This window comes from Vicugna pacos, chromosome 7, assembly GCF_048564905.1.
Source record: "Vicugna pacos chromosome 7, VicPac4, whole genome shotgun sequence".
NCBI classification, from domain to species: Eukaryota; Metazoa; Chordata; class Mammalia; order Artiodactyla; family Camelidae; genus Vicugna; species Vicugna pacos.
In genome coordinates this window covers 2,879,785-2,905,545 of record NC_132993.1, presented here as the reverse complement: position 1 = coordinate 2,905,545, position 25,761 = coordinate 2,879,785, and the positions used below count along the sequence as shown (strand labels likewise).

Genomic DNA, 25,761 nt, shown 5'->3' with positions numbered 1-25,761 from the left:
TAGCATTCTTTAGTGATGTCTCCAGGCCACCCCCCCAACACCTGCTGTAATGCAAATACGGTTCCCGGAGGGGACTGAAACCTAGAACCGCGATAGGTGTGTTCACAGTGAAGAGAGATCTGGGAAGCCTTGAAGCTTTGTGCGAGCAGCTATGGAAGGAAGAAGAGGCACCAGGTGCTGGGAAGTGGGCAGACGTTGATTGAAATTGGCACATAGTATGTGCTAAACAAAAATTGAATTTAATAGCCTGCAATAGAAATTAATGGTGTGGATGTCAAAGAAGAGGAAGATGAAAGAGTTCTTGGGGCTGGAAAAATTCATCATCCTTGAGTTTGATTTGATGAGACTTAATAGGTTGGCTGTAATGAGAAACTCCACCATCACCTATGCTGTAGAACCAGGTTTATTGTGTGGAGAAGCACTAAGTTACAGAAAAGCTGTAAATGTATTATATTATCAGCTTCTTTCCTGAGATAAGGCCTTGCCGTGGGGCAGAGAGGAGAGCCTGGGGCTCTTGGACACCGAGGCAGAGGGCAGAGAAAGGAGTTCCTCGCAGCTTCCGGGATGGGACGACGCCTGGGCTCTTGATTTAAATGAAGTGTGTCTACTCGGCTTATTTTAGTTCCTTATTTTGCTCACGGAGTTTTTCTCTTCTGCTGTTGTTTTAGGAGCTGGTGGGGAGTAACCCTCCACAAAGAAACTGGAAGGGAATAGCGATCGCACTGCTGGTCATTCTGGTCATCTGCTCCTTGATTGTCACCTCGGTGATCCTGCTGACTCCAGGTACTTGCATTTATTCTGGAAAAGCAAGTCACTGTAAGGGAGGAAGAGCACACTTTCACCTGCCAGGTTTTTCTAAGTAACTGCCTGTTGTGTGATTTATTTTTCCCAGGTTCTGATTCTCATGGTGCCATATGGTAAAATGATGTAATACACTTTCAGTGAAAAAGATCCATTTTATATGCTTTGAATTTATTTAGACCATTGTTGACTGGGTGGAAATGCTTGGCATATGTTAAAATTCACAGGTACTTCCTTATGCGTGATGAGCTTAAAGGTGGTGTTGTTATAAATATAATAATTTTATACATCTCATGGCATTCCTGGGTGTTATATCAAGGGTGAATTAAGGAAATTATTAAAGCAACATGTATTGATTATGAACTAGGGATAAAGTCTTATGAGATACTACTGATGAAGTAAAAATATAAAATAAATCTCTCAGAGAAGAAAACATACACAAACATTGTCATTTATAGGTGTGGACTATTGAATGTTTTAAAAATAAATTCTTTAGAAGCTTAGAGGAGAGCGAGGGAGTGACCCTTTATGAGAAAGTTCGTGGAGAAGGCAGCATGTGAAGTGGGCTTTCGTGGAGCGGTAAGGATTTAGTTGCCAGAGAGTGATGAGACTGGGGAGGAAAGAAAGCCTTTGTCTGTAGTAGATGTCAATTTTGTTTGGACATACACACAAAAAAAGAATTCCTAGCCTCAATAAATGGACTACATGGATATTAATTAGACCTTAAGATGGAAAAAATGCATTGTAAAAATTTTTTGTTAGGTACAAAAAGTGCAGGCAGATTTTGAGGTCTATTTAAACTAAAATCACAAAATTTAAAAGAAAAAAGGGCGATCTGGACCATGAAACCAAAAGCCAATAAGATATCACAAGAAAAAAAAACTACACACCAACGTTTCCTATGAATATAGAGGCAGAAATCTCAACAAAAACCCAGCAAACTGAACCAAACACCAGCAACGTGTAAGAAGGACTGTGCGCCGCGACCAGGCGGGACTCGTCCCAGGATGGAAAACTGGATTTAACTTAGAAAAATCAGTGTAACACATCCGCGTTAATAGACTAGAGGGGGGATGATCATCTCAATAGACACAGAATAAGCATTTGACAAAAGTCAGAACAGTTGGATTTAAATTTAAATGAGTAGATTAGATTCGAGAGGGTTGGAGCAGGGAATTGGTAAAGACCAGTGCCCTTCTGTCTTACCGTTTTGCTCATGTTTTTATTAATTTAAAATTAACTAATAAGCGCTGGGGACTTTGGCAACCACATGTTTTTAGTGAGTGGAAGGGAAAGCAGGTGCCCCCGGGACGTGGGGAGCACGCGCTGCTACCGTGGCTTTGCTCTGAGCAGCGCCGTGCTCTGTGTGAGAGGTGGTTGGAGATATGCCACGCGGTTGTCCAGCACCCACGCTGGGACCTAGGGAGCAAGGGTGTTTGGGGTAGTTTGCAGTCGCCCCCCCACAAGGTACGTGAGCGTTGATGTCACCAGAACCGAGGGCTCCTGCAGTCAGCACTTCAGGGGGTAGAATGGCTGCCCAGGCTCCTCCCAGCGAAGTGCGGGGCAGCACGCCAGGTGGGAGATGTCTGGGCCGAGTGGCTTGAGGCTAAGAACCAGTCTGGGACCTTTCCTTCCACGTGCGCAGCACGGCGCTGGGCAGCGCGCCGTCCCGGCTCTTCGCGGCTGGGCAGCGAAACCTGTCAACCCCGTCCTCTCAAATGCAGCCGCCGGTCCTGAGTGTTTGACATTCGGTTCCTGCGCAGCGGGGCGGCCACGGCAGCATCCCTGCTGCAACAAGCAGAGAGCACCGTCACCGCAAACCGCTGTGTCACCGGATGCTGCTGGCCGGTTGTCAGGGGCGACTGCGAGGAGGCTGAGGCTCCCGTGAACCTCTCGGTTCCAGAAAAGGCTTTGAAGAGCGGAATTTCTTCTATTCTTCTGTTAAAATAAACATGTGGGTGCACCTGCCTGTCTCCCTGGCTCTGTCGGGCTTCCGTCACCGGTGCTCCTTCCTCCGGGTCGTGCTGCTCCGCTCTGGGGCTGTGTGTCCCGGGTTTAGGATGGCCGGACAAGCCGGTTCAGCGCTGAATGCCTCCCATCACAGGCTTTCTGCATCCACTCTCCTGGGACACAGCAGTGGCTTCTGTTCCAGATTCAAAAATCTGCCAGACAGAAGAGGATGTCGAATCATTCAGAGCTTTCTCGAATTCACCAACACACAGCGCATCCTCACACCAACCACTGGTGCATCTGCACTCATCAAACATTAATGATCCCTGTGGGCAGGGGACTGAGGGCCTTGAACTGCGTCCTGGGTAAGATGTCAGAAAAGAAGATGCACGTGTTCTCCACGAGAGCTTAGAGCCCATCTAGAAACAGAACGTGTGCAGGGGGCACCTCACAGCAGGGTCACCACGAAGCAGAAGTAAAACAGGTCACAGCGGAGCTCGGCTCAGCGCCTGCTGAATAGCGCAGAGCTGCCTTGCTGACGTGACATGCGGTGACCACAGGCCAGAGTGGCATCCGCTGCACAAGGGAGGAGGGCTAGTCTTGAAGAGCAGAGGGTCCTGGGAGCAACAGCGCCCTGTACAGAGGTGCACCGTCCTGGCTGCATCCCCGCCAGCCTTGCTTCCGTTTGACAGACTGACTTTGAACTCAAAGCGTGTGCTTTTTAAAAAACGATCTTTTCAAGTGCTACCTGTTTCCAGTCTTGTATTCTGGTTGGTGGAAACTCAGATTGCAGTATCTGCTTTCCGCTTACCCCCAAACCCCATTCTGAGCTCACTGGATTCAGTCGTTGGGTGAAAATGCTTCCGAGTACGTGTGGGCCCCTTTCCAGCCTGGGAGGGAGATCTGTGATGGGTGTCCTCTTGATGCCCCAGGATCTCCAAGGGCCCCCTGGTAACCCTTCTGAGCGACACGTTCCTTTATTCGTAGTGCAACCTAATTATCACCAGTTACGCACAATTTATGTTTTGGAAATCACATTAAAAGCGTTTAAGGCAATCTTCGTTCCAAAGGGATTAGCCCAGTGAGAATGTGTCCTTTTCGATTTTGTCATTCATTTCTCCCTTGCTGGTCTGTGCTCTTTTCTAAATTTCTCCTTGGAATAACAGACTCAAAGTTACCTTTCTATTTTCAGATATTAACTGTGTGGCTGAGTAGGTCCCACGCAGCGCGCGCCTCTCTGTGGGGCAGCTGCAGTCTGACGTCCTCCGGTGCCACAGCTATTGATGGGGGCTGACACGTCCAGTAGCGTCACATTTGCATTAAAACATCTGTGACATTTGACTCTTACGGATTTTCACTTCAGAGAAGCGGGACAGTGGTTTGGGATGGAAAACTCTAGGACACGTTCAGGTGGTACATGAACGAAAAGCCCTGGGCATTTCAAAGTCACACTGAAGATTGTAGACTTTGGGTTAAATCAAGCAGAGCTTATCAGAATTCAACTCATTAATGTCTCGGGAGGGAACACAACACAGAGATTACCCTTACGGAACTGGAATCCCCTAACTGTTGGGTTAGGGTCTCATGTCTGTACCTGCATGGCCGGTACTCAGCTCATCTTCTTCCTGTTGGACTCAACAGGCTTTGATGAAATCCAGCGAATTGACAGTTACAGCTCATAAGTCGGATTCTCTTATAGGAGAGGGCAAGCGCATGCAAGTCAGAAAGTCAGGTGTTCTGAATTTACACCAGAGTCGAAATAAAATGAAAGGGGCTTACGTGGGGAGAAGCTATATACTGAAACTACAGTTGAGAGAATCCTTCCACTTAAAAGTTGTTACAAAGGAAGCTCTGTAGTAAGATTTCCGTGGAGATTTTAATAGAGTTGACTTTTTTAGAGCAACAACATTGAGAGGAAGGTCAGTTTCCCCAGTACCCCCGCTGGAAATGCATGGCATCCGCGTCATTTCCATCCCTCACCGGATGCTACTTTGTGACAGTTCATGAACCTAGGTTGATACGTCATTATCGCTCGAAAGCCCGTAGTTCACATTAGGGTTCACTCTGGGTCTCGTACAGTCTGTGGACTTGGACAAATTTATAATGGCCCGTATCCCTACCTTTACAGAATCTTACGGAGTCGTCTCGCTGTCCTGAAAATCCTCTGTGCCCATAACGTGTGGCAAACAACGATTCTTCTTTTATTGTCGCCATTGTTTGACGTTTCCCCGAATGTCACCTGCAGCCTTTTCAGACTGGCTTCTTTCACTTACCAACAGGCAGTGAGGGCGCCTCTTTGTCTTTTCATGGTTTGGTAGTTTATTTCTTTTTGACACTAAATAAAATGCCATTGTCTGGACGTACCACAGTTTATTTATCCGTTTACCTACTAAAGAACATCTTGGTTGCTTCCAAGTTTTAGAAGTTATGAGTAAAGCTGCTGTAAACATTCATGGAAAGGTTTTTGTAAGAAATAAAGTCTCAACTCCTTTGGTAAATGCCGAGGAGCATGATTGCTGCATTGTAGCATAAGAGTATGTTTAGTTTTTAAGAAACCACCAAACTGTCTGCAGAAGTGGTTGCAGCATTTTTCGCTCCCCTGTGTCCCCAGCAGTGAATGAGAGTTCCTGTTGCTCCACGTCCTCACCAGCATTTGGGGGTGTTGGTGTCCCCGATGTTTTCACTGATCGTGCTAATAGGTGTGTCATGGTATCGTAGTATTTTCAGCTTATCTTTTAAAAATTCTGGAACAAACAATTTTTAAAACATTGTATATAAATATATATATAGACATTTTATATAAATATATATAGGCATTATATAAGTGAAAGAAGCCAGTCTGAAAGGCTACATATATATATAATATTATATTGTTTGATTAATTTTCAAACTGAACAAACTACGTAGTCTGTACCCAGATCAAAAAACAAACAAACAAACAAAAACCCAGAATGCAGCCAGGACCCCAAAACCACCCCCCATGCCCTTTTTCATTTTTAATCTCCCCAAGGGCAACCTAATATGTAACATCATAGATTTTTAAAAGGGCACCTGTGCATTCATGAGAATTTGGATGTTTCAAGAAGCTCACGGACCCGGTCAGCCTACCTGTTGACCATCTTAGGGATCAGCTTGAGCATTTATCCAAGCCCAGATGTGACAATGTATCTATTTAACTAAAATACTATTTAACTAAAATAATTCCACCCATAGCTCTAGACCCAGCCAGTCCCAGGATGATTCAGTGGCTTGAGGACCATCTTTCTCTGCCACCATCATCATCGTGCTGGCAAAGTGGCTGCAGGGGCTTCACACATCTCATCTCACACCCTCCCAGGAAGGCAGGGAAAATCAGAACTCGCCTCATGTATTTCTGTCTTTCCCTGAAACCAGCCAGGAGTTGGTTTATTTGCTGTAACTCTGTTGCATGGTCACCCTTCCCTGTGAGGGCTGAGAAGCAAGTACTTCTGCTGAGCTGGAAGTGTGCGAGGCCCTTGGGGAGGCAGTGTGGTGCCTGCCACAGTAAGTGAGACCCCCTGAGTTATGAAATCCTTGAGGGACGAGGTCTACATCCCTTGAACTTCAGTGGCGAGTTCGCACCATTCTGTAAATTGAAACAAACCTGGAAGAGGAAGTTCTGACAGATTCTCATAAAAGGAAGAATGAATTGACACTGCTCCTAACCTCGGAGTTAGTCGCAGACTTCCAGGTACTGAGAAGTGGGTCCCTGGGAGAAGCTTAACAGCCTTTCTGTAGACGTTTCATCATCAGCCCTAGAAGAGGTGTTTGGCGCATCCTGCGTATTTATTGAATCCTCCCGCTAAAGAGCCGTTTTATCTAAAGGATGGCGGTGGCTCATTATTCATGCTTGCATTAAGGCGCTAAGTTACGGCAAATGTGCCTGCTTATTTATCCATAAAGAAGCCCTTTTCAAAGCATTGTTACATTATGCATCCTATTTTAAAGGCAGAGGTTTATATAAACCATGAAAAGGAGTACTTCTAAGCCCATCCCTCTGGTTTTCTCTGGAGTCTATTGCCTGGTTTAGAAGCGAGCCTGTTGGTAAACGTCAGGTGGGGTTGGGGAGCCTTTGGGAGCGTAAGTTACAAGCAGCCGGCTGACCCGGGGGTTGCTATTTTCGGGAAGACTCAAGCCAGTTGGGACCCACAGGCAGTCATTCAGAAGTCTGAGCTGAGTTACCAGGACAAGGTCACAAAGACAGCACTGGGTGGTACAATAAGATCAGAGAACTAGAGAGAAATTGTCCAGTGAACTTGACAGGTCAGGGGGCTGAAATGGATCAAGGTCCAGGCTTACGCCACCTGCCTTCTCTCGGAGGCAGAACTCTCTCCTGAAACACTGGCTGAACAACCGTTTATCACTTCAGCAGAAACAACATGGTTTCACTTTCTCAGATTGTTATTTCATATTCCTGAAATCCCACCTCACTGCACAGTTAACTCTGTGCTTTTCTGTGAGGCACTTGAATCACCAGAAATTAAGTTAGGTGATAACGGAACCCAGATTTAATCAGTCTTTCTTCCTCCTAGCTCTTCCCTTATCTAGATTCTTTCTTAAAAAATGTCTCTTTAAAAAAAAGGGCAGTAAGTGTATGATTATTGCATTTTCAGAGGATGCCTTCTGAAGTGTCTGGGAGCTTGGAAATGGGAGGAAAGGCTTTGAGGGATGTGGTAGGCAAAAAAGGGGTTCCTCCAAAGATGTGCGTGTCCCAGTCCCTGGAACCTGTCATTCTAGCTGTGGGATCTTGAGATGGAGGGGCTGCCTGCATTGTCCAGTGGGTCCTAAATGCAAATCACATGCACCTCTATCAAAGGAGGCAGAGGGCGATGTGCAGAGACAGGAGGGAAGGCAACGTGAGCAGGGAGGCAGAGATGGGAGCAATGCAGTCACAAGCCAAGGAGCGCCCAGAGCACCAGAAGAGGAAAGAGGCAAAGAAGAGATTCTCCCGTGGGGCAGCCAAGGAGCCCGGCTGACACCTGGACTTCGGTCCATTGAAACTGACCTCGACTTCTGGCTTCCAGAACCATGAGAGAGTACATTTCTGCTTTAAGCGACCACATTTGTGTCAGTTTGTTACAGCATCCCCCAGGAAACTGGTGCTTCGTGAAGACACACGCTCACTTGACACTAGATTCAGGTGTGACTATGTGCTTACGCTCAGAACGTGACTTTAGTAATAATTTACTGCCCGAGTAATATGTAAAAAGAGAAAAAATAGTGAAGATATTAAATGAACAACCAAAATCTAAATAGTAATAATACTTTTCTCATATTATCCATTCTGCAACCTGTCCCTACATACCATTACTTTGGACCATTTCTTTTTAACTTTTATTTATGTATTTATTTTCCAATATCATGTTTTTAAAATTGAAGTACAGTTGATGTACAATGTTACATGTTACAGGTGTGTAGGATAGTGATTCACAGTTTCGAGGGTTATACTCCGTTTATAGCTGCTATAAAGCACTGGCCACGTTCCCCCTGCTGCGCAGCACGTCCGTGCAGCTTATTTTACCCTGAGACTTTGCACCTCTTACTCCCCCCACCGCCTTGCCCCTCCCCCTCCCCCTCCCCACTGGTACCACGAGTTCCTTCTCTGCCTCTGTGAGCCGGTTTCTTTTCTGCTATATTCGCTAGTTCGTTGTATTTTTCAGATTCCACACGTAAGTGGTATCTTACAGTATCTGTCTTTCTCTGTCTGCCTTACTTCACTCGGCATGATGCCCTCCGAGTCCATCCATGCTGCACCCCAGAAACTAACACAACATTTTATATCAACTGTGCTTCAATTAAAAGCAAACAAACAAACAACCCATTTAAAATATGGGCAGAAGAACTGAACAGACATTTTCAAAAGAGGAAATGCAGATGCCAAAAGGAGCATGAAAAGTTGCTCAGCGTCACCAATATCAGGGAAATGCAGATCAAAACCACAGTGGGACACCATCTCACATCTGTCAGAACGGCCAGCATCAAAAAGAACAAAACAACAAGTCTTGGCAAGGATGTGGAGAAAAGGGAACCCCGTGCACTGCTGGTGGGGCTGCCAACCTGTGCAGCCACCGTGGAAAACAGCATGGAGGTGGACCATCTCTGATTTTAGTTCTTCCGTTATTTATTCCTGTAATTCTTAATGTTATGCTCACGTGTCAATATTTACAGACCACCTCCCATCAAAGTACAACATCTAGCTCATTTACGTTTCTTCTCACTTCTCTTCCTTAATTCTGGGTTATAGAAACTGTCGAATTATTTTTAATTCCTCTGTAGATCTTTTATAAATTCATATGAAAATGTCTTTATTATACATTTCTTGTTCCACTGATCTTAAATGATGTGTCCTGGCTTCTCACTGGAGAAGAGGGAGAAGCTGGCATGTCTGGCCTCAGTCCCAACACGGTACCTGCAGCTCTTCCTTGCAGCTTTGGGTAGCATCTGCAGCCACTGACTTAATACAATCCCCCACTCAGTAAAAACAGGATGATTTTAAAGTGGAAAATTCATTTAAAACATTCACAATTTTTTGCTTAGACATATATATCTCCTGCAAAGTCTGACAGTGTGGACACGGCCACAGAGAGAGAGCGATTGTAGTCCTATGGCACTGAGCAATTTGTCTGGAGGCACTCAGGTCAAGTAGATTCGTTTCCTAAAATCCATCAGTAGCCGCAACTAGTTTATTGTTATCTGGACCTTGACTTTTCTTTTTAATTCTTCCTGAAGTGTGGTTGATTTGCAATGTTGTTTTCAGGGGTACAGCACAATGATTCAGTTATGCATACAGATACATACGTATTTTTCCTTTTCAGATTCTTTTCCATTATGTTATTACAAGAAATTGAATAGTTCCCTGTGCGGACCTTGACTTTCTTAAACCAGTTTTCTTATCAACTCTGATGGATTGTTTCTATTTAAAATGAAAAAAGGGGAGCTGTCCTGACTGCAGACAAGATGAACACATCGGTAGGCTTAGAAAGGTCACAGAATGCGAGGTCTAGATCCAGTATTCACGGTGTTTGTAAGGACTAGCGGCAGACATTTGGAAATTGGAAACTTGAAACTACCAGTTGTGTTCTTCTGCTTGGGCTGGCCCCGCAAAACCACACACAGGCTGACACAGCAGCGGCTTGTTTGGTCACAGCTCTCGAGTCTTCAAGCGCAAGATCAAGTGACAGCAGGCTTGGTGCCTAGTGGGACCTCTCTTCCTGGCTTGCAGGCGGCACCTTCGCACCACGTCTCCCATTAATTTTTCTCTATTCCTCTCTTTCTACAAGAGCCCTAATCCAGTCCACTTCTGGGGCCTGATTTAACTGTCCTCTGTAAGGTTCTGTCTCCAAATATTTTCATGTTGGGGACTTAAGTCTTCAACGTCTGAATTGAGGAGGGAGGAGACAGGACCTGCGAACATCTTTGGTGGGCGTTACTGTGCCTGCGCAGTCTGACCTCTGGCCCCCAGAGATTTACACCCATCCCGCATAAGAAGGACATCCGCCCCACCCGAAGGCCCCCAGAAGTCTCAGGCTATCACAGCATCAGTTCAAAGTACAAAACCTCATCAGCTCAGACGTCTCAGGTACATCATCTAAACCATCTGAGTGAGTTAGGGATAAGACTCCGGGCGTGCCCCATCCTGGGGCACAGTTCATCCTGGGTGAACTGGGCCTGCGATGCTGAAGAGACAAGTGTCCCTCCAGAATGCAGTGGTGAGACAGGCATAGGAGAACCCATGCAGACGTTTCTGTTCAAAGGAGGAAAAATTTGAAGGAAAAAAGGAATCTCCAATTGCAAACAACTTCTAAAGCCAACTGGGCAAACTCCTTAAGGGTGAAGCCTGGGAGCAGTTCCCTGTGGCTTTCCTCTCTGCCCTCTGGGGCCACCTGCTTGTTCATGAAGGGACGCACGAGCTTGCGGATGAGTGGTCTTATCAGCATGTTTCCTGTCTGGGATTTTGGAAATCCGACAGCCTCCTCTTATTTCATCTTCTCTTTGTCCTTTTTGGCCCAAGCTGGCAGTGCTCCTGCAGATGTAGAAGTCTTAAGACCCTGTGGGTCTCCTGTGTGTGTCACGGGGACTCATTCCATGAGACAAGAGGCTTCTCCACAGGATGCGCCTAGAAGCTCCCATCTCTGTGCTCGGCTTCTGTCGAGACGGCGGAGGAGATCGAGGTTACACACTTGGGTCTTCCAGGAGCCTTTTGTGCGACTGCATCCTCTGCGCTTTGCATCTTTCAGACGCTTTGGCAAGTTTGTTGAGTTGCATCTCTGACTTTTTCTCTCCTGAGAGTGGATTTCTGAATTGTAGCAGGCTGGGTGAGGGGAGACACTTCTCCAAAGAAGATAGAGAAATAGCCAACAAGCATCTGAAAAGACACTCAACACCATTAGCTCTGGGATCTCATTCATCCGTAAAAAGCGATGAAGTACTGACACGCAGTATTACATACTGTCACTGAACGGACCTTGAAAACGTTTTGCGGAGTGAAATATGCCAGCCACAAAAACCAAGATATTGTATGATTCTCTATGAAATACCCAGCTAATCAAATGAGTACAGACAGAAAATGCATTTTTCATTGCTTAGGACTGGGAAGAGACGGGTGGGAATGGGAGTGACCACTATGGTTGTGGAGTTTTGGGAGGGGATAATGAAAACGTTCTAAACTTGGATCATGGCGATAACTGCACAGCTCTGCTGACATGTTATAACCATTGAGCTGTGTACTTTCCATGGGTGAGTTTTATGGTAGGTGCATTTTATTTGAATAAAAATGTCCAAAAGAAGGAGAAAATTAGGAAGATAAACATATCAACCTGCGTGCATATTATTATGTGAGGTCACAGGTGCCCAATGGTTATCGCTCACTAAAGGAAACAGGCGGATAAATAGCTTTTAAGGTTTCCAATTTATTTCCTAGATCTAAAAAAATAGGATAGGGGCATAAAGAAGAGATGGATACCTTTGATACTTTTTACTGATTCATCAATAAGATGAATCAATATCCGTGGGACTCTTTGTAGGCTTAAATTTGGGTTATAATCATAAATAATACATTTCAATAATGAAAAGATTTTATTACAAAAAAATGAGCAAGAAGTTAAAGCAAAGATGTAGATTTTTTAAATGCTCGTTCAACAGAAATAGGTTGAACGTGAATGTGTGGCAGCCTCCTTCCAGAGCTGAAGTCACAATTCCCATCTTAAAAAGAAAAAGGGAAAAGCTAATGTGGAAAACAGACTTGAAACAAATCATCAATTCTGTGCTGACTTCTGGTAGCAGGAAGGGAAGCGTGACCAGTTTTGTTTGGACGAGTCAGAAAGAAGCAGATCCTGTGTGGCCTGCAGCCCTGACTGTAGAGGGAGTGAGGGAGGGAGAAAGGACTGAGAAGGAAGGGAGAAAGAGAGGGAGGGAGGGAGGAGGAAAGGAAAAAAGGAATCTAGGCAGAGGTGGAGCTCAGGGGTAGAGCACAGGCTTGGCATGCATGATGTCCTGGGTTCAGTCCCTAATACCTCCTCTAAAAATAAATAAACCTAATTACCTCTGCTCCCCACCAAAATAAAATAGTTAAATAAGTAAAGTATTAAAAAGTAAGATGTGAAGAAAACAATAAAGGTAACTGGAAGCATTGGACCCAGCCTCTGACGTGCTGGCAGAGTAAAGGGAAGTGCTTCCGGTGTGTTCACTGAGCGCCTTCCTTTTAGCCCTCTGCCTTATGAAAGTCACGAGTGGAACAGGACGCAGCGATCTGCTTTTAAGCAAATGCTGTGTCATTGGAACTTGTGAATTAACGGTGCCGACGCTGAGAAATGAAAAATTGATTTCCATGTGTTCTTCTGAATGCTGGTAGGGAAACAAGCAAATATTATCCCTTTCTCTAGAAATACCATGCGCATGTGCCCCGTGACTTACTAGAGAGAAGAGTCCTTTTACTCGACTCGGAGCCTCAGGTTGGGGACCGGCTCTCTGTGAAGCCGCATCTGACTCACCACCCACGGTCTTCATCAGATTTTGTGTGACTGCGTCTTGAAGGCACCTGGTACTCGTGTGGGCCACGTGGCCCCGCAGGGGGCACCCCTGCCGTGCGCCGGTCCCTGCAGCGTGCGCCCCCGCTGGTCTGGCTTGGAGGCTACATTTTTTCTAATCAAGGAAATGTGTGCGTTAAAAGGTGTTTTTTAACCTTTTCTCTTTTACGGAAAACTTTCTTTACCTGGAGAGCATAGTGTTTTACCAGGATCAACATTAGCATTACCTGCGTTTTGTGACTTTGTTAGCACAAAGGCTGTGGAAGAGGCTGTGAACACGCCGGGTTCCGCGGCTAACGCCAGTATTTCGGTTCTCCTGCGAGGTTGGTGTTAGCTGTGACCTTCCTGCCCGTCTCTGGAGAAGCCACTTACCCTCTTGGGAGCTCAGGTTTAGCTTCCATAAAATGGCTTTCCTTCCTTGTCCTTCCTGTAGGATCAAGAGGTGATTACTGTCAGAGTCTTCCGAAGACCGCAAAGCTTTTTAGAGTTGTCTTCATTCCAGTGTCTAGCAAAGCAGGACTTACGTGGGACTTCTGACTAATCTGGAAGGTGTTCTCTGTTACCAGATTGGGGTTGTCGGTAGCCAACCCTCTCTGGCAGTGACCAAACCCCTCAGAAGGTGATGCTTCAGAAGAACCCATTGTGGGGGCGTGGGATTTATTTCTGATTTTAAAAACCTCTGGAGAAGAGGTTCCAGCGTGTTCTCCAGGAGTTGTGCTATTTAGCAGCACGACTATTTCACAAGCATCAGGAGAGGAGCGGAGTCTTAGCCGCTTGCATTCTACCGTGACCCATACGAAGCATAACGACATCACTGCAGGTTGCAGCACACCTTTGCATCTCATGAACTTAACTAGGATGCCAAGTTCATTACAAGCGCCCACCCAGCTAAAGGGCTGAAGGAAACCTTACTTTTCACTCCTCATCCCCGAATGACCTTCAGGATAAAGTCCAAACTCTAAGAGCCACTGGCCACTTCTTCTGTCTCCATCTGGATGTTGACTTTCAGTTTAAGGTGATAGACTGAGCACAGACAGTTTTCCTTTTGATTCCAAGCACATAGAAAGGAGAGGAAATATATAATAAAAACACAGCTGCATCCAAAAACAAGGACGGGAGCTCTTCTTTGACCTGCCATGGAATGATGTCCTTGAAAGAAGGACCAGGTAAAAATCTACCGCAGCAGGTGAGGCCAAGTCCCTGCCACCCTCAAGGGACCGAGAGCGAAGTCAGACCCAGCAGGAGGGGCTGGGATCTTGCCGTTCATGAGAGAGCAGAGGCTGGACGGGTGACCCCTGCCTTTAAACAGGGTTCTTGTTCAGAGGTTCTTGAGTGATACCACCCATGAAGGGCAAAGAACTCCAGCCCGAATGGCCACATAAGGCCTGGTGAGAGCTATTACCCAGATGGACCTTCAAGCTGCCCTGGACAGTCTCGTGCCCAGACCCCCGGGAGTCACTTAGGACCCAGAGCTCTTGTCTCTCATGACCCAGGACCCTTCAGGAGCAAAGCTTACAACGAGAGTCACAAGGACCCACAGAAACCATCCCCTCAGAGCAGGACACCAGCTTAACACATATAAGAACTTAACTCCAAAGAAACAGAAATCAATTGGAGAAAGCAGAAAATGACACTAGGTTTTTTAAATTTTTTTTAATTATCAATGTAATAAAGGAGCTTGAACTGTAAGAAGAGATGAGCTTGAAAAGGAGCTAGTTGGAAGTATGAGAAATTAAAACATAATTATTTAAAATTGTAAAACTCAGTGGCAGAATGAAAGAGCTGTCTAGACACGCTAAAGGAGAAATGGAGAAGGTGAAAGATTGAGCTGCAGAAATGATGCCAATGCTTCTGAGGACATAAAAACGTGGGAGACATGAGAGAGAAAGCTAATTGTGGGGGTTGGACCCAGAGGCTCCCGTGCGGGTCCAGCTGGCGATCTGGAAGGAGGGCACAGAACAACAGAGAAGCAGTGTTGAATGAGACAGTTACTGCTAAGATTCCTGATTCAGAGAAAGGTAATTCTCTGACTGGAAATATCACTGACTAGTAAGCAGGATGTTTAAGGAAAATCCACAAGTGGACATTTTCTGCTAGAATTTCCGAGCTGCAGATATAATGAGAGAACCCACCTTCATCTCTAGACACTTTCAGCTCACACTTCCCACTGCACCAGCGCCAGCGCCAATGCGCTCACAGGTCCCTGCAGATTCTGCCTTCATGCCCTTGCAGTCCTCTTAGCCTGGGTGTTCTTCTTTTATTTCTTCTGTCTTGGCTAGCAGGTTCTTTCCTCAAGGAATTCTTTCTGGAATTCCTGCTCCTTTTTTTTTATTCTGCAGCCTCCTTAAGTATTAGCACGCTGCCCTCAGTCCTGTCACCGTGGCCATGTGGTTGTCCTTTCGGATTTGGCTCCATTGCTGTGTGAGCTCCTTTGGGTCAGTTGGAAGGTCTTTCAGTTGTGGTTCTTCAGGGCTCAGCACGGCTCCTGAATGCGCGAGTCACTCGTGCTTGTCACCGTCTCCCAAGGATTTCTGGAACGCATCAATCTGTAAGTCAGTAAGTTAGTTAGAGAGCACTTGACCATGTGAGTGAGCCCTCGAGCTTCAGAGAGGCCAGCAGAGCGTGCCTTAAGGAGGCAGAGCTGATTATTGACAGAATCAAATGTCCTGGCTCGAACAGAGAGCACCGCTTATAGTGCAGGTCATGACGCCTCCCCCACAAGCCATCCCTGTTGAAGTCATACACATTTTCAAAAAATGTTTCAAAAACAAAGGAAGTAATAATTTATTTAAAAATGAAGCTGACTTTTGGTTGAAAAGAACAGTCATTTGTGAAAAGAAAAAATTCCCAGAAAGTGAATAAATTGGCTTTTCATATTTTACCCAAAGTTTGTTTAAATAGCAGCCTTTCACTCTTTTTTATTAGATACATGGGTACCAAAATGTGGGTCTACAATCATCCCTGATGAGTGAGGTTTTCTTAGATAAAATTTAAGTTTTAATATGATTATTTTCTGGCCATGTACTTGAGTGTCTCTGAAATTTTTATTCTTTGTTTTTGCATTATTTTATTTATTATATTTTTAATTGAAATATATTTTATATATAACATTGTGCAAGTTTAAGATGTACAACATGTTGATTTGATACATTTATATATTGCAATATGGTTGCCTTTGTAGGGTTAGCTAACACTGCTATAAGGTTACTTAATTATCTTTTTTTGGCAGGAATAATTAAGATCTGTCTCTTAGCAGGTTTGATGTTTATAATATAGTATTGCTGTCTGTAATCACTGTACTGTGCATTAGGTCTCCAGAACTTATTTCTCAACTAGTTGCGAGTATACGTACTTCTTAATTACTAGATCATGATGTAACTTTATTAGACCAATGTCTAGAAATCTTTAAGGTTTTCATTTCTTGTCTGCTTTCCATACTGAAATGCACTGTGTTTGAAGCTGTGGGTCTTGCGGGGGCTACTACAATCGCACACAGAAAGATCCCAGAGGGAAGAACTTAGCTTGGTTTTAACATGTTTTGATCAGCACCTGGGAGAGCTCCACGTACACTCAGGTCTAAAAGCAAGGCCACATTGAGCCTCATTCTGTACATTTCAGCAGACTTTTACACACTTTAATCTTATTTGATATTCAGGAAATCAATCAGTGCACTAAGTTTTTGAGAACTTCAGGAATCTGTAATGTCCAGAGAGGCCAAAAGAAGGAATCCACAGGAGATGTGGCAAAAGCTACACACCGGAATCCTAGAAGAAACCATGCGGGTTTCATTCAGAGATTATTTGTTCTTATTTCATTAAGTAGTATAACAGAAATTCTTCTTGTCTTCCGAACCTGCCACAGATTTTGAAACAGGAAATTAAAAGAGGCAAAGAGTATTGTTGAGGGCAAACACCATGACAGCCCAAGAAGTACAGGCTGATCAACAGTCAGAAACTGAAAAGAGAAACAAACGTAAAAAGTAAGGACACACGGATCTGAAGCCACCGACATATGACGCACACAGACATATGCACCTTAATTAGCGCTGAGGATGCTCCCCACAGCAGCACAGCACAAACCAGACAAAAAGAGGACTGGGATTTTCGGGAAAAGTGCAGCAACGAGTTGGCATCTTCCATTTAAGAGGATGGGGTGGCGAACAAGCATTCTAGATAAGGATGCACTGCAGAAATGGCTCAGACAGAGTTTCCTATTGGTACAACAGAGGTGAGGGTGGTTTGATGTTCTGCCCTGGGTGCTTCATTTGCTTCGGCTCACAGGTCAGAGGCCAGGACAGCCCTTTGTCTTTTCAAAGTAGATGAATGGATTTTTGTGCCTCTAACGGAAGGAGCCTCTGTGGATGCAGATCTAAAACCCCAGAAGCTTCATCCTCAAGAAAGAGGATAAAAGCTGCCAGATTCCTGAAGTCTCCCCGCTGGTGCCATTAACTAAACATCTCCTCTTGGGATGGATGTTAGTTTAGTGCCTTCAAGTCCTATCCCAGGCGCTTACTGTGAAGCGTGGTGAGGTGAGCAGGGCAGAACCTGGGTGTGCACACAGACTGGGGGCATGAGTATCTGCAAGAGCTAATCCCCAACCCGAAGGCAGCCAGGGGCAAGAGAGGCACCTGGAGAATAAATACGTAAAGAATGCATTAGTTGCCTTTGAATTTCTAGCACCCAACACGGTGTCTGCGTTTGGCACAATAAATATTTAATGAATGACTGATAACGTTATATAGCTGAGATCCATTCTGAGCATGTGTTCCTTCCTTTCTGGACTATTCCACCTTATTGCTCACAAGTCACTCTCGAAACTGTCATTTATGTTTATACCTAAGAAATACAATTGTTTATGTTTTGCAGATGGAAGGGGCGTAATGATGCCATTTCACCAAATCGTGACTCCCCATACGGTAGTTTCTGTTAGTTCAATAACAAATGAAAAGCGTGACTGGCTTTTGTCCAGCATTTATTTGTAGACGTCATGTTTACCGTTCATACTGTTTCTGAAAGGCAATCACAGTGTTTAGTGGTCCTCCCTTCTTATCAAAAGATAAAATTTTTGATGCTTTGCCTCTTTCTTTTCCAGCGGAAGATAACAGTTTGTCTCAAAAGAAGAAGGTCACCGTGGAAGATCTCTTCAGTGAAGATTTCAAAATTCATGACCCCGAGGCGAAGTGGATAAGTGGTGAGTCCCGAGTCCTGTGCACTGAGAAGCCGCTTTCCATTCCCTGCTACCTTGAGAGTTTGGGTTTCGTAAGTTTGCCTGTCACATCCTCTCTCTGGCTCTGGGAGCGGCTCCCCAGAGCTCTCGCTGTCATCCTCATCCTCTCACTGTTACAAGAAAGTGTGTGTCTGGGAAAATCAGGCTGCTCCTTCGTGAGAGACGGGTCGTCTGTGTCACCTCCCTGAGCCATTATCTCCCAGACGGAGATGTGAGACGTTGCTAAGCAACGGAACAGCGAGAGACACAGCCGAGCCTTCCTCCCGTGTCCACGTCCCTCGTTCCCTTCGGTGCTTCTCTTGCTTTCATTCCCAGCTGGACCAGGGGCCAAAAGGAACTAAAAGGATTCTTCTAGAATGCTGTGGAATGAAGGAAACAGCCCAGGGCACTGAGCTGATCCGTTAATTTTCCTCGTGAAGTTGGATCTGGATGAACCTTTGTTTTCTTGTTGGGGGCATTTTTGTAAACAACAAAGCAAAATAGAACCGGAGGCAAAAGGCAGTATGTTCACAGTATTTTTTTTTTTTTTGGTTCGGAACGTCATCTGTTTCCTTTCGTTGGGTCAGAAATGATGTTGGAGTGCAGTCGTGGGAGGAAAGATGTGCATGACCACACTCCCATCCTCTGCAGGCTTCACTGCATCCCTCCTGCGTCATCTGGTCCTTGAACCTCTCCTGTGATCTCCACGGATATTGTTTGCATTTAGTCTTAGCCTCAGTGGGATGCACCTGAGACTTAGCCCCCAGGTCAGAGAACCTTACAGTGGAAGGTAGAGGTCTGGTTCCCACCCTGGTTTTTATAATGAGTGGGGCCCAGCGAGGGCAGGTGACTTTCCTTAGGGCACAGGGCTGAGTAGTGGCAGCGGTGGCTGGAAGCCTGCCTCCTGACCTCCCAGTTTGTGCTCTTTCCCCTACTGTTTTGTTGAGTGACGCCGTGTCATCATGTTTTCTTGCCATCAGATCCTCTGAAGTGCTTGTCATGCGTCACAGACTCAAAAATCACCCATGACTCTCCGCGTTCAGTCTCCTGCCAGGGCAACAGCTTCCCCTCCGCCCTCTGCCGTGGCTTCAGTGTTTGTTTCTGATCTTTAGATTAGCTAATTTAAAAATAAGAGAGGTAGCTGGATCTTGGAGGGGATGTATTTTGTCAAGGGAGTTGGGTAGGAATGAGAGCGAGGCAGCGTGAACAGCAGTGGGGCACGCGGAAGCCCACGGCGCAGATAGGGCCCAGGCCTCTGTTGTTTGAGGAAGGAATCTTACCTTTTGTTTTGAGGGGCCTTCGCATTTGCCTCCTGTTGTGTTTACCCACCGCAGAGGGAGGAGGCAAGCGCTGCTCTTGTGCTCTGGGCCTGATCTTGGGAGTATAAATGATTACCGTCTTAAGGAGCACAGAGTCCTTGTTCTGGAGACAAATCAGGGAGTGACGGACGGCGATCATAACAGAGCACATGGAGGAAGTCACGGCCTTCTCCTTCCTCCTGAGAAGGAGTTTCAAAGGCGTGCATAAACTTGGTTTCAAAGGTATAGGGTTCAGAGTAGGTCAGCGGAGGCCCGGCAAAGACTCCATGAGATGCTAAAATAATATAGTGAAATGTTTATATTGGGGCGCCCCTGGTTTCAGACTTGGCCTAAATCAGCATCCCTGTGCAAGAAATTTAAAATGTACAAGCCGAGCTCTGGGGCCCAAGAGCACCTACATGTCTGCAGGAAGCTGTGTTGGTTGCTATTGTAACGTGTTTGTATCACGTGAGCTAACGTGTGCGGCTGATGTATGGACCTGAGATGTGCTGGCTTTCTGGCCAGAGGACAAGAGCCAGAATTTCGTTATATCCACAGAGTTGGGAGTTAATACAAGCAGTTGAGGGGTGGCCTTGCACCCAGCAGAAAGTGCCCAGCCCGCCTGCTCCAGGAGGTCAACTCTATTCAGAAGCACACCTGCAGTTCAAACAAACAGGCTTCGGTGTCCAGGAGTTTCCTTAAGAGGATTTGTCCTCTGTAAATGTACACAGTGTGAAGTTTTGCTGCCAAGTAGGCAGGTGGTCAGGTCTCCCCAAAGACCAGGCACCATCAGGAATGCAGGGAATGGCACGGCTCTCCCCTGCACGCTGCATGGAACGGCACGGCTCCGCCCCGCACGCTGCATAGAACGGCACAGCTCTCCCCCGCCCAGTGCAAGGAGCAGCATGGCTCTCCCCCGAATGCTACACTGAACGGCACGGCTCCGCCCCGCACGCTGCATGGAACGGCACGGCTCTCCCCCGCCCAGTGCAAGGAGCAGCACGGCTCTCCCCCGAATGCTACACTGAACGGCACTGCTCCGCCCCGCACGCTGCAGGGAACGGCACGGCTCTCCCCGCCTGCTGCTTTGAGCTGCCTTCCCACTCTCACTTACTCCTCTGCCTGGCCACCCCCTTCCTCCCGGCTCCCTAAAGACGCACCAGCTTACAGTGAATGAAGTAACTGCAGTGATCAACTGTGCATTTGTAATTGACTTTTATAAATACCATAAAGAATTCATTCATTTTTTACCTTACAAGTCTAAATGTTAAGACCCAGGGAAAGATTATACTCATAGGATTACCACAAGTTGTCAAATGGTGAGATGAGCTTTAGAAATTATCAGAACATTAATTCATTCAGTTAGTGTTTCTTGAGTGTCTACAATGTAGCAGGCAAGCTGCTGGGCCCAGAAAAGGCACACAGTCTTCCCATGGAAGAGTTTCCCTGTGGTAGGCTGGGAGTCACCCCTACCACCATCCACCACGACTGTCACAACCACAGCCCCCTCCTTCCCCTCTTCCTCCTCCTTTCTCCCGCCCGTGCCTCTTCTTATCATCATCATCACCATCATCATCACAACCACCACCAGCCCCATCACCATCATTATCACCATCTCCATCCCCATCATCCCCATCATCATCACATCATCATCATCACCACCATCATCATCATCACATCACCACCGTCACCACCACCACCACCGCCACGTACTGGAGGTCTCCCACATCTTAAGCTCTAGGCCAAGTGCTTTACATTTAATTCTCACAACTATCATCATTCACATTTTACAGATGAGGGAACTGAGCTTGGGGTATTTAAATGACTGGATCAATATCACACAGTTAATAAGTAGCAGAATTCAGACTTGAACCCAGGTCTCTCTGGTTTCTATAAGCTGCTACATTGGATAGAATGTCTCCAGCCCTGGAAAGAATGTGTCACCTGTCTCCAGCCAGTTTCTTTCAGAACCGTTCTGGCTACTCTGTGTATTTTAAACAAGACTACACAGGCTGTGACTATTTCAGAATGACTGCTATTTCTTAAATTCTGTATTCTAGTATCCTCTTTTCCCATGGGGCTATGTTAAACTAACACAATACCCAAGTGATCAGGAAAAATGGGGTAATTCCCCACAGACAAAGAGACTGACTCTTGTAAGTGCACATTAAACACTAAAGTTAACAAATGTATCTTGGGTTTAATATAGGAGTTAATCATCTAGAGCTAATACACTTTATTTATCAGGAGGAAATGGGTTGGTGGGAGTTCAATTTCTCCTCATCCATTTTTATACTAGAGATGACTTTTTAATCTACCCTTAATCTGAAATTGATTGGTAAAACAGTCTTCAAATAGTCAAACAGTCTTCAAATAGACTTCCCGTGTTTGTTGCCGCCGTGGGGGCAAGCCAGACGGGGTGTGCAGAGCAACAGAGTGGACAGCATCTGAACTCACCCTGAGCTCTCTGATAAAGGAGGAGGCACGTGCCTCCTGAAATTGGCCAGGGCATAGTGTCTCCATGCATTTGCTTAGTCAAGTAAATTCTTATGTGATTTATAGAACCCACACTGCACTTTTCAACCTTTTGGGTCCCTTCGTGTGCTGTGCTGGGACTGCATGACAGGAGGTGGCCACTGTGATGAGGTCTTCTGGTTGCTTCAGACATTTAAGTCTGTTTATGTCCATGGACCACTCTTCCTGAGCTTTCCTCGTCTGTTCACTCTTTCCAACTCCTAGATGATGGATAATTACAAACCTTCTCCTCTCTCCTCCACATCTTCTTCCCAGCCTACGTCTCATCTAAACCTACTGGAAGAAAGCTTGAGAATACTCTCGCCCTCACATCTCCTTACCTACCAGCGTCGGCACCCGCCCCGCGCTCTGCCCCTCCCCATGCCTGTAACCACAGATGTCCTGTCTGTGCTCAATCTACCCACATCAGAGGCCAACTTGCCTCACTTACTTGAGCAATAATGGAAGCAAATATCACCTTTCTTCTCTAATTGTTCATTTTTTTGTCTCTGTGGCAGGTGATTCCCATCAGCAAGCAGATACGCTCTTACTTCTCACACCGAAACACACACACACAAAACTTAGCTTGACTCCACGTTCCCCGCCAGGCACTGCCCACTTTCTTGTTCCTCTTCGCAGCTGCAAACAGTTGTCTCTCTGCGACGTCTCCAGTTCCTCTTCTCCTGTTCTCTCTAAACGCACTTCCTGACACTCCTCCTTGTCAAGGTCCCCAGTATCTCCAGGTTGCTAAATTCCACAGGCACATCACAGACCTCATCTGAGTCTACCAATCGGCAGCATTTGGCACAACTGAGTACCCACTCCGCCTGCACAAACTTTCTACTTGACTGTAGGTTCTCCTGGTTTTATTTCTGCCTCATGGGCAGCTCCTTCTGGGGCGCCTTGCTGGTGCTCGCTCTGTTCTCTAACATGTAATGTTGGGGTCCTGGGGCTCAGTCTGTGTGCTCCCCTTTCGATATCTTCACGCACTCCCTTAGTGTTTTCCCCTAGTCTCATGACGTAAAATAGTCCCCACTGCCTGATGATGGCTAACTTACTCTCTGGACCAGACCTCGCTCCTGAAGTCCTGAGATGTCTTACAGACATCACGACCCCAACTTCAGCATCTCCAAATCTGACTTCCTGACCTACACCCTCCCACCCTCCCAAAAAATTTAAAAATCCACCAAAAAACAAAACACCTGCCCCATCCACAGCCTCTCCCAATTCAGTTGATGAGAGGTTCGTTCTTTTGGCAGAACGGGCTGAAGCCCTCGAGGTCGTGCTTTGCTCTGCTCGCTCTTGTACCTCATACCTAATGCCTCAAGCACTTCTGCCAGCTCTGCCTTCAGCGCACTCAGCGCCCAGCTTAGACTCGGGCTGCAGTTCCTGACTGCGGGCACAGCTGCCAGCAGTCCAGCGAAAGGGTGCAGGACTGGAGACTGGGAGCAGGACCAGGAGCAGCGCTCAGGAGGAGGGATCACGATGTGGCCGGAGGGAGCTTTCTGTCTCCAGCCTCTAGGTGGCCGAGGTCCTCAGGCCTCTGGATACTCCCTGTAGAAGGAACCATTCCCTTCACGACTTTCGTCATAGTCTCTGTGCCGCTGAGTTTCAGTTCTGTGTCTGCCGCTCAAGTGCCCTCCTGAGTGCGCTGCGTCCACCTGCACAGTCGCCTGACGCCACAGCACCTGGCAGGACTCCTGGGCCTCACGTGTGTCAGGAAGCTTATTTGCTTTTGCAGATCCCCTCTCAGGAAGGCAGCTGAAACTTGGCAATGGTCTGATGAGTCCCTCACCCTGTGCTCCGAGCAGGCCGGGGCCACCAGCACCCTTCAGGGACCGGCTCTCCCCTCCTGCTATCTTTAGGATGCAGGCGGGCCCGGGGCTGGCGTAGGAGCTGCACAAAGGGCTGGATTAGCTTGTCTGCCAGCTCGAGGCAACGCCTGGCCTCACAGCCTGCTCCCTCCTCAACGGCTGTGGGACGCGGGAGGGACCACTGCGGCTGGCTGGCTCCAGAATCTCTCCACTGTGTTTGTTTACACTCATTCCCATTAATCCAGCCTCTTGTGCGCGGAGCTCTTTCTGTCTCTCAGATGCAACACTAGAGAGAGACTGTAAAATTGGGGAAAATTGCTTCTTTTGACTGCAGGAAAATATCAGCTGGCTGGCTTATCCTGGAAAAGTGTATGTTTTAGGAGATAAAATTGGAGATAGAGCGCAGGGCTCCAGGCAGCTTGATTTCCATATTTGCTGTATCTTTTCTCTATTGTTATTCTGAAAAACCAGATGGATTTTTTTTATGAAGCTCAGGGGGATGGATAGAGGGAGAATTCAAGTTTAAAAGGGTTTGGGTGTTCCTCCTGCTTTTTGAAGGCTGCAGTTTTCAATCAGAGCCATTACGTCTTAGAATTGCAGAGGGTGACGCAGTTCCCTGGGGGTCCGCTCGTGCAGCCTGTACCAACAGGCCAGAGTCACTTCAGGAAAATGCCCAGAAGGACAGGTTTCTAAGACCGAAGATCTTCCTCCGCGGCTCGGTGTGCCGATGGAGATAATAACAGTAATCATTCGAAGTCATTACCTAAAATGCACGTTGAGAAGCATCATTGTGCCTACTAAAGCCCTTGAGAAGCAGATGAGATTACAGTCCACGTTTGGGGAAACCACCAATTTACCTTCTCTTTTGAGGTAGTTCTCGAGACTCCCTCTTTGCTCGGAGAAGAGGCGCCCGGTTGTCTGGCGCTTGGCCGAGCACGCCGCGGACTGCCTCAGCGAGCGGGGCCGGGCCGCCCCCCGCGGCGCTCCCGCGAGCTCAGACCAAGGCCGTGGGGCCAGCCGGCCACCTGTGTGCACTGTTCCAGCTCTTCTTAATGCATCTCCCACATTCCCAGTATCTGAGCTAAAACTACTACCTGCTAACTGTCCCTCCGAAGTTTCCCCTCGGAGTCACCCGCGCGCGGGAAACGTTCAAAGACAGTCGCCCTCGGTGCCGGTGGCAGCGGAAGCGGTAACGGTAGCTGCACGAGACAGCCTGGTGCCCTGGCCTCCGTTCCGTGTGTGAGACGCTTCTGTTCAGCTCTTCTCTGCTTCAGAAACTCACCTTCCTTCTTGAGCCAAAATAAATGATCTCTGGTTTTGCCCGAGCAGAACGAGTGGCTCACTTCCCCAGGTTGCCGTGGAACCCCGCGCAGCCTCCAGCAGGGCACCATCGCAGGGCCCCCAGCCGCGGGGACGCCGTCCGCTCTGCAAGGCGGGACCGGGGCCGCCGCCGCCGGAGGAGGGCCTGGCGCAGAGGCGGCGGCCGCCGCTTCCTCTTTCGAGGGCCCAGAGCTCCCTGCGCCACGCGCGGTGCTGTTTCCCCGCTGGGCTCTTGGGCCCGTGAATGACTGCGGGACCCAGGGCCCTGCTGCTGCTGTTAATCCAAGTGTGAGGGAGCCGCATCTCTGCGGGCGCCGCCAGGCCGCGCTCTCCCCGCGAAGCGAGGCGTCCTGAGTCTAGGTCACTTCACAGGCGGCAAGCGCGCCTCCCTGGGAAATTTAGGTTCAGCCTCTGGGGACCCAAACGCAGGCCTCTGGCGAGAGCGCGGAGTGAGAGCCTGTCTCAGCTGTGTCTGCAGGACAAAGGAGAGGCTTTTGGGGGCGGGGGGATCTCTTCTTGAGAGAAGGGATGTCAAGTGAGACGTACATACTGTGTTCCGTCCTCAGGGAGGCGGCGGGACGTTCTCCGGAGCGCACGTGGCCGCCTCGGGCTTGGGGCTGCCCGGGGCTTTGGCGAGGCCGCCGCCGCCACACCCGGGAGCCGGAGCAGGACGCGTTCCTGCGGCAGGTCCGCCCTCCAGACTAGACGAGGCGCGGGGCAGGGGGTCGCCGACAGTGGGACAGTGGGACGCCGACGAGACTCTCACCCCCACAGGCCACAGACCAGGGCGCACGGGTCTTCCTTTATTTTACCTTC

At 47.5% G+C, this 25,761-nt stretch overlaps 1 protein-coding gene and 1 long non-coding RNA gene across 6 annotated transcripts in view; one reads left to right on the top strand and one right to left on the bottom strand.

Annotated features, from left to right (window-relative positions):
- Positions 1 to 25,761, top strand: part of DPP6 (dipeptidyl peptidase like 6) — an 837,334-nt gene that overhangs the window by 540,308 nt on the left and 271,265 nt on the right. For all 3 annotated transcript variants that reach the window (XM_072964103.1, XM_072964105.1, XM_072964104.1), the window contains exons 2-3: positions 669 to 783; positions 17,886 to 17,984. In XM_072964103.1, coding sequence (XP_072820204.1) covers positions 669 to 783; positions 17,886 to 17,984 — 214 coding nt within the window. The remainder of the gene's footprint in view (positions 1 to 668; positions 784 to 17,885; positions 17,985 to 25,761) is intronic.
- Positions 386 to 25,014, bottom strand: LOC140697271 (uncharacterized). Of its 3 annotated transcripts, none has more exons than XR_012074128.1 (5): positions 14,927 to 25,014; positions 13,707 to 13,836; positions 12,682 to 13,221; positions 2,770 to 5,495; positions 386 to 798 (listed from the first exon to the last, which is right to left on the bottom strand). It is a non-coding gene; the product is annotated as an uncharacterized lncRNA (long non-coding RNA). The 3 variants fall into 3 exon arrangements; XR_012074129.1 differs by lacking the exon at positions 386 to 798 and having other exon boundaries at positions 1,584 to 2,963; positions 5,399 to 5,495; XR_012074127.1 differs by lacking the exon at positions 386 to 798 and having other exon boundaries at positions 4,609 to 5,495; positions 12,682 to 12,909; positions 13,022 to 13,221.